This window comes from Danio aesculapii, chromosome 1, assembly GCF_903798145.1.
Source record: "Danio aesculapii chromosome 1, fDanAes4.1, whole genome shotgun sequence".
Lineage (NCBI taxonomy): Eukaryota > Metazoa > Chordata > Actinopteri > Cypriniformes > Danionidae > Danio > Danio aesculapii.
This window is the reverse complement of record NC_079435.1, coordinates 8009420-8018339: the sequence shown is the minus strand read 5'-3', so window position 1 is coordinate 8018339 and position 8920 is coordinate 8009420. Positions and strand designations below refer to the sequence as shown.

The 8920-nt window shown below is 36.4% G+C and overlaps 1 protein-coding gene across 1 annotated transcript; it reads left to right on the top strand.

The window, feature by feature from the left end:
• Nucleotides 1–6308: 6308 nt before the first annotated feature.
• On the top strand, nt 6309–7965 carry LOC130225251 (uncharacterized). The gene is made up of 2 exons (XM_056456539.1): nt 6309–6375; nt 7294–7965. Exon 2 carries the CDS (start codon nt 7306–7308, stop codon nt 7963–7965), a length of 660 nt encoding a protein of 219 aa, XP_056312514.1. The 5' UTR covers nt 6309–6375; nt 7294–7305.
• Nucleotides 7966–8920: the final 955 nt, after the last annotated feature.

The window sequence follows — 8920 nt, the reverse complement described above, 5'->3', positions numbered from 1 at the left end:
AAAAAGTTGTAAATTGCATTATGGGATGTTGATCTCTGCTCTGTCGACATTTGATGATGAAACTTCAACTACAGTTTAACGAAGTGACTTTTATTGACATTTTAATATTTGAATTAACAATGGAAAAGAAATCATATATAGAGAGAAATAAGTAAAATAACAGAAAATGTGCTGAGTGTTTATTACAAGGTTTTTGTACTGTGATATACAACAACCCAGACAATACATCACTTTACACTATTAAATATGTTTATAAAAGTCACTTTTCTGAACTTATGATGGTTAAAAGTTGTTTAAAAGAATGATCAAGCTCCCATAATGCATGAAAAAAGCATAAATAAACGGGGGAAACACAAAATACAGAAAACTGCTAACTTACAGATTTTGTTTTGCAGTGCATCAATACATTTACAATAACTCCACACACAACAGAGCTATTTTTGTATTAATATCATAAATATGCTATTGTTAATAATTTTACATCTTTTGGATGCTCCAGTTTCCCCCACAGTCCATACACATTACGGTATAGGTAAATTGAAGAAACTAAATAGTGTGTGTGTGTGTGTGGGTGTTTCCCAGTAATGGGTTGTGGCTGGAAGAGCATCCGCTGGGTAAAACATACGCTGGAATAGTTGGCGGTTCATTCCACTGTGGCGACCCCTGATAAGTGACTAAGCCAAAGGAAAATGAAAGAATGAATAATATCTCCATATATAAAGAGCACAGCAGCATATGAAGTTAACATCCGTTCACATTGAAACACCAAAACAACTTCCCAGAAATCTCCTCCCTTCCAAACTGCTTAAGTTTCTATTTCCCAACTATGCAATTTTTTGTTGTTGAAGTTGGTGTGTTGTAAAAAGATAGTTGAGCAAATACTGTGCTTTCCTCTGCTGCTCAGTGAGACACAGTTCTCTACAGATCATCACTGCTGAAACGCTTGGAGGAGCACTCTTCATCTGTAAAGTACAACTTACAAACTTTTGTGTGTTTATTGATCACAGAGTGAGCTTATAATGCTTAATAACATTGTTTTCCTCAACATGGCTATAGGGACATTTACTATTTGAGAAACAGAGCTATAACACTATAACTATTACTATGCAGGGTCCGAATTATACGTTGATGATTGGGGGGTTTAACTCTTTCAGTAATGTTGGTTTGTGTAATTCATGCTTCGGTGAAACTAATTTATGTATTTATATTACATCTAATGTATTAATAAAACATTTAAGCTTTCAGTGTTTTGAGGGATATTTAGTGTATTCTGCCCTACAGTATTCTGATTAACAGGTTTAGAAGTTACTGTAGGTCAAATAATACAAACTATGCATCTAATTTGACTTTACTTATAGGCTCTATTAGGCGTTTACTTTTAGGCGTAGTTATGCATTCACAATGGTATGAACTGTTATAGGGGTGATCAAATGTGTATTTATATTATCTAGTACTTTAATTGTTGATATTATTTAAAATACAGATCAGAGCTAACTATTTCTCAGTATTAAAGGGCTGACCCACCATAAGTGGTTTTGACGTTCTTCAGGGGAGATCAAGCTTAAATTAGGGGGTCAATGAAACCCCCCTGATGTTCTCCCTGCGTTCGCGTGGGTTTCCTCTGGGTGCTCCGGTTTCCCCCACAGTCCAAAGACATGCGGTACAGGTGAATTGGGTAGGCTAAATTGTAGGCTACTGGTGTTTTTTAACCATACTGACACTGACACCTCCAATAAAGATAGAGATGATGCACAATCAGCTAAAATGTTGCTAGAATTGGTTTTATATAATGCATCACCAAAAATGCTTGAGGTCATGTCCATGTGTTGTGCGGTAAGTTCATATTTTGATTATTGTGACAGGCTTGTCACAGTTGCACTTACTGTAAGTGTGTTGGAAAAAGTGTCATTAATTAAAGTACACTCTACTTAAGTATTCTTAAGTGGCATTTAATATACATTTTAACATATTATCTGCAATTGTAATTTTTAAAAAGTATACATTTCAGATTTCAAGTACCAAAAAGTACACTTTCAATACAGTTAAGCACATTTTTCACAACGATATACAGTTGAAGTCAGAATTATTAGCCCCACTTTGAATTTCTTTTTCTCTTTTAAATATTTCCCAAATGATGTTTAACAGAGCAAGGAAATGTTCACAGTATGTCTGATAATATTTTTTCTTCTGGGGAAAGTCTTATTTGTTTTATTTCAGCTAGAATTAAAGCAGTTTTAAATTTTTTTAAACACCATTTTAAGGTCAATATTATTAACTCCTTTAAGCAAATTGTTTTTTCGATAGTCTACAGAACAAACCATCTTTATACAATAACTTGCCTAATTACCCTAACCTGCCTAGTTAACCTAATTAACCTAGTTAAGACTTTAAATGTAACTTTAAGCTGTATAGAAGTGTCTTGAAAATATCTAGTAAAATATTATTAACTGTCATCATGACAAAGATAAAATAAATCAGTTATTAGAAATGAGTTATTAAAACTATTATGTGTAGAAATGTTAAAAAAATATGCTCTTCGTTAAACAGAAATTGGGAAAAAATTAAACAGGAAGGCTAATAATTCTGACCAACTGTATATACATATGTGTTTTTTTATTATTATTTTCATGAAATTTAAATTACACGTATAACCCAATGGTTTGGATTACATTAATTTGACAACGTTGGGTTACAACAAACCAGCATTTGTATAATTTGAGTATTATATATTATCTAATTTTCTGTAATATATATTTTCCTCTTTCTCTCTCTCACAGTGATCATCAATCATGGTGAAAGGCACACTGAATGAACTCTCCCAGCTCAAACAGTCAGGCTTCGGTCAGCCGGAGCCCAGACACGGCCTCAATCTGCTCTACTGGTTTGCTCGTGAATATGTAGACATAGGTTATGGGGAAATTATCGCTAAATCCTCCTATCCCGAGGATGGAGACTTTGGCTTCCACAAGTTTAATAACAGAATTGAAGATGAAGATCACATCGTGCCCATTCAAAATCTCCCATACTATGAAGTGGGAAACCTGAATTATCGAAATGCAGACGAGCTCCCAGATTATGTGAGGGGAAAATACAGCCGCAATACACCTGACAGCAACAAGGACCGCATTATTGTGCGTCAGGATGGGAATGGTAAATTAAGCAGGGTTTATGTGACTGAACACAGCGACCCGAGACATTTTGACAGCAGCAAAACCTACCGTGTGAGCCAAGGCCTCCTCAAGATTATCAAAAACAGGAGCAGAGAGGATTTTCTCTCTGAGGTCTCCAACGCTCGTCCTCCTCCGCCGGCAGAACGCTGGTGGTGTACCATTCTTTAAACATAAACAGCCACAGTTATTAACCTTCTCTCATTCATCTGATGATTAATATCAATTTTATCACAGGCTTTATATTTAATTATCTGTATTATGCTAAGGATGTTGATAAATGCTTGATTATGATTGGCTGGTGAACATTCGAAGACGTGCCGTTATGTATAAGCAAAGGTGAATACACAAGACATGTCACTCGTATACTTTTGAATGGGGAAAAGTGTAACTGTCAGTTTGGCGAATGAAGCCCCGCCTTCTAGTACAAGATCCAATCAGCGATCACTATATGGTGAATAAAGCCCGCCTTCTAGTACAAGAACCAATCAGCGATTGCTACAGACTGACATTTCTCTGGAGGAGGGGCTTGGACCAGATGTGAATTTCTGCAGATTTTGTGTGACTCAAACGTTTAGGAATAAACCTAAAGAGACAGTTGCTTAACGTAATTGTTGTTTCATCATATGAAATGTAATCGTGAGCTTGGCAAGCAATTTTATAGAAATTGATGTTTCCCCATTCAAACAGAATGCCCGAGCATACTGCCCGAGAGGCGTTTCAAAGATGGCCGCCGAGTGAACTGAAATCTGCAGGAAGGTCGATCTCCAGGAACAGGATTGGTCACGCCTGCCTTAAAGGGACTTTGGTATAAAGTAGTTCCAGCAGGTTTTGAGCGCATTACAGTTCCATTATCCATATATACGCTGAATGATTTCATTTATTTCACAGCTACGACAGTCAAAAATCACATCAAAACACAGAAGGATTTGGATACGGTGTGAAAGAAACTAGTCCTACACACAGCCCTGCTGAAAAATCCAGCTTAAACCAGCCTAGGCTGGTTGGCTGGTTTTAGCTGGTGGACCAGCCTGGTTTTAGAGGGGTTTTGGCCATTTCCAGGCTGGTTTCCGCCATTTCCAGCCTGGTCTTAGCTGGTCAGGCTGAAAAATGACCAGCTAAAACCAGCTTGACCAGCCTGGTTTAAGCTGGACATAGCTGGTTTTGGCTGGGCTCCCAGCCTGGCTAGGCTGGTCAAGCTGGATTTAGTACTTTCTAATACTGTAGTTTCATTTTTTACAACACAAAACCTTGCATTTCAACAGGGGTGTGTAGACTTTTTATATCCACTCTATATGTATTTTTTTACAGTTTGTTTTCTTTTCTTGTTCTAATCCACAACTGTGTTTAAGGGCTGCAAGAAAAACTCACCTGAAATGGTCCTCACTCTTCCCAAAAAAACGAGGACCAAGAAAAGCATTTTTAGTGCTTTAACTGAGGGGGAGGCTTCAGACCTAGACACTGGTCTCGTCAAAAACCTTAATCAAAACATCAGTCCAGAACTGATATGCAATGGCATAAGTGACCAGAGTGCAGAAGTGACCAGGAATAGCATTATTTGCTTAAAGCAGTGGTTCATCCAAAAATAAAAGGGTTTCACCAAGTCACTTTTTAAGACCTTTATGAATGAAATTTTAGACCTGTACAGGACTACATGCTTAAGATTTTTTGTAATATGCCAGTTTGAAAATATTTTCACCTGCCCTATCAAAAAATTATTAATGTAATAAATTTAATTTAAAAATAATAATAATTTTGCTGTTTTTCAATAATAATTTTTGATTTTTTTATATAATTTTTCAAAAATATCCATTCACAAAGCCTATAACCCCTACCAAGAATAGAACAAAACATAGCTGTCAATTACTACAGTCTACAACAGTAATAATATTGAGAGAGAGAAAAAATAACAGGAAAATTAAGACCTACAGCACAACATTTCAGTAGAAGAATAAGAATTAGACTTTTTAGGCCTAAAATTTAGCTTTTAATATATATGACATTTTAAGACTTTAAAACGGATATTTTTAAGCAGTCATCATTAACACTTACATTTTTCAACCCTTCAATATGTGCAAGTTGTTTTCTGTCTTTAATTTGTGCTTAACAGAGGAAAGAACCCCATGTTTTAAACACTTGATGGGGGGACTACGTGATGGATGAACCATTGATTTAATGTACAGTTATGTATGTTTGCTGTATGTTTTAATTTGATTTTTTTTTACTTTTATAAAAGGACTACTCTCACCAATATACAGGCCAATTTGCAGTCAGCCCTCGACCATTCCTCTGATTTCAGTTTGTTGACCCATACATTTGGTCCACAAGCAGTTGACGAGGTGTTAGATTTCATAATAAAGAGTTTAAAATAAAAGGCAGAAAGGGAACTGTGTTTTTTTGTTTTTTACTTGATTGCAACGAGGATTGAAAACTGCTAGTAATAAGTGAAGTTTCACGAACTAATTTCGAGGAGCATATGATTGACTACAGCTGGTCCTTTTTGCTAATCATTAGCTAGCCACTCAGATTTTCCCAAATTTAACATAACTATCCAGCCTAAACTTCACCTCCCCCCCATTTCTTTCCACAATTTTAGGATCGAGTGACACGGCGGCTCAGTGGCTAGCACTGCTGCCTCACAGCAAATGGGCCGCTGGTTAAAGTCCTAGCTGAGCCAGTCGGCACACTGTGCAGAATTTACATGTTCTCCCTGTGTTCGTGTGGGTTTTCCCCGGGTGCTCCGATTTCCTCCCAGTCTAAACATGTGGTATAAGTAAATATGGTAAGCTAAATTGTCCGTAGTGTGTAAATGTGTTTCCCAGTGATGGGTTGCATCTGGAAGGGAAACCGATGTGTAAAACAAATGCTGGATAAGTTGGCGGTTCATTCCGCTGTGGCGACACTAGATTAATAAAGGGACTAAGCCCTTTATTGGAATGAATGAATTTCCATAATAGAGACATTTGTCTTATTTTTCATATTCATAAAAACATTGAAACGACAAAATAACTTTCTAGAAATCTCCTCCCCTCCAAACTGCTTAAGTTTCTATTTCCCAGCCATGCATTTTCTTTTTTTTCTTTTTTCTGAAGTGGGTGTGTTGTAAAAAGATAATTAAACAAATACTGTTGCTCAGTGACACGGTGAGCTCAGTTTTCCACAGATCATCACTGCTGAAACGCTCGGAGGAGCACTCTTCATCTGAAAGGTACAAATCAGCTTTTGTGTGTTTATTAATCACAGAGTGAGCTTATAATGCTTAATAACATGATTTCCTCCACACGGCTATAGGGACATTTACTAAACAGAACTATAACACTATAACTACTCTGACTTTCTTTTCAATCTTCTTTAATGAAAACATTTTACATCCTATATTTCATAAAATTATGCATATTTGCAACAAACTAATGATGCTATTTCAAGAGAACAATGGAGGTTTAAACTACCTTTTTGTTGACAACAATATTTCTTTAGGAATCTGACTCTTTTTCTACAACACATGATTTAGTGATAAATTCTGATTAAAATAATCCTCAAAGTTTTAGGGACGCTGAACTTTTTTCCAACAAATTTTTATTCATGCAAAAACAAATAAGGGGTCAAGCCCAATAGTCACCATGATACAAATGGCTTACATTAATTCATCTTTAAATGTTAAATATTACATTCAAAGACAAGATGACAAGATTAATTGCATCCAAACTAAAAGCTTGTTCTTGGCATAATATATGTATATATTATATATATGATGGACACACAAACATAGAAGCACAAATATACAAAATAATTTTGTTACATATATTTTTTAATTTATATATATATATGTTTGTATATATGTATGTATGTATGTATGTCTGTATTTACATATCCATAATGAATAAACACAGTACACACACTTAAATTGTCAAAACAAACTTTTTATAAGCGATTAATCGAGATTCATTTGTGCCCAGCACTAAAATTAGGTTCATTCTGTTCAATTAAATTGAAATTGCACGTTTTAACCCAGTGGCTTGAATATCCATATTTGATGACAACGTTGGGTTACAACAAACCAGCATTTGTATAATTTGAGTGTCTAATTTTCTGTTAATATATATTTTCCTCTTTCTCTCTCTCACAGTGATCATCAATCATGGTGAAAGGCACACTGAATGAACTCTCCCAGCTCAAACAGTCAGGCTTCGGTCAGCCGGAGCCCAGACATGGCCTCAATCTGCTCTACTGGTTTGCTCGTGAATATGTAGACATGAGTTGCGGGGAAATTATCGCTAAATCCTCCGATCCCGAGGATGGAGACTTTGGCTTCCACAAGTTTAATAACAGAATTGAAGATGAAGATCACATCGTGCCCATTCAAAATCTCCCATACTATGAAGTGGGAAACCTGAATTATCGAAATGCAGACGAGCTCCCAGATTATGTGAGGGGAAAATACAGCCGCAATACACCTGACAGCAACAAGGACCGCATTATTGTGCGTCAGGATGGGATTGGTAAATTAAGCAGGGTTTATGTGACTGAACACAGCGACGCCAAACTTTTTGACAGCAGCAAAACCTATCGTGTGAGTCAAGGCCTCCTCAAGATCATCAAAAACATGAGCAGAGAGGATTTTCTCTCCAAGGTCTCCAACACTGGCTATCTTACCAGCAACCTGCAATCACTTTACCAGAAACAACTTTACCAGCAACAACATTCTGTTATTCAGTCCTACAGCACTCCTGTAAATCACACTCCTCCTCCTCGTCCTTTTCCACCAGCAGAAGACAGTTCCTGGTGTACCATTCTTTAAGCATAAAGAGCTTCTGTTATTAATCTGCTCTAAGTTATCTGATGATTATCATCAATTTTATCACAGGCTTTATATTTAATCATCTTTATTATGCTACAGGGCTGATGAATGCTTGATTCTGAATGGCTGGTGAACATTCGAAGATGTGCCATTAAAGTAGTTCAGGTTTTGAGGGCATTACTGTTCCATAGTTTCTTTCACACCTCATCCAAATCCTCCTGTTGTGTTTTGATGTGATCTTTCGCTGTAGCTCTGAAATTACACACAGGAGCAGTTTGAGGACAAAAATCTGACGAATGTCTGATATACAACATCTGAACCTGTCTTTAGCTGTGGTGAATAATTCACTGTTGAATTATTAGAAGATAAAGCACATGAGTGTCATGAATTAAATTCCTTTCCTGGTTTCATTTCTATCCTGTTGTGTGGTGATGTGGCTTGGTTTGCAATAAAAAAATAAATAAAACTCACACTTTCAAGTTTGAATCATTAATGTTTTTGTAAATTATTAAAGTTGCTTATGTGTCTCAAACTCAATTCCTGGAGGGCCGCAGCTGTGCACAGTTTAGCTCCACCCACCTCCAACTCACACCTGCTTAATAGTCTCAAGTAGTTTTGATCACCTTGATGAGCTGGATCAGCTGTGTTTGATTAGGGTTGGAGCAAAACTGTGCAGAGCTGCGGCACTACAGGAATCCAGTTTGAGACCTATGCTTTAAAAAGAAAAGAGGCTGGGTTGATGTAACTCAATGTTGGGTCAATTATGGACAAACTCAAACATTATGTTAAAAAGCATCAATTGAATTTCATTGAAAAAAATTAAACCAACATTGGGTTTGTCCATATTTGACCAAGTGTTGGGCTACGACAACCCAGCACCTTTTAAAGTCTATATGTAAACTGATATCAGAAAAATCTTTATTATCACATATATTTAATACAGACACAAACACAC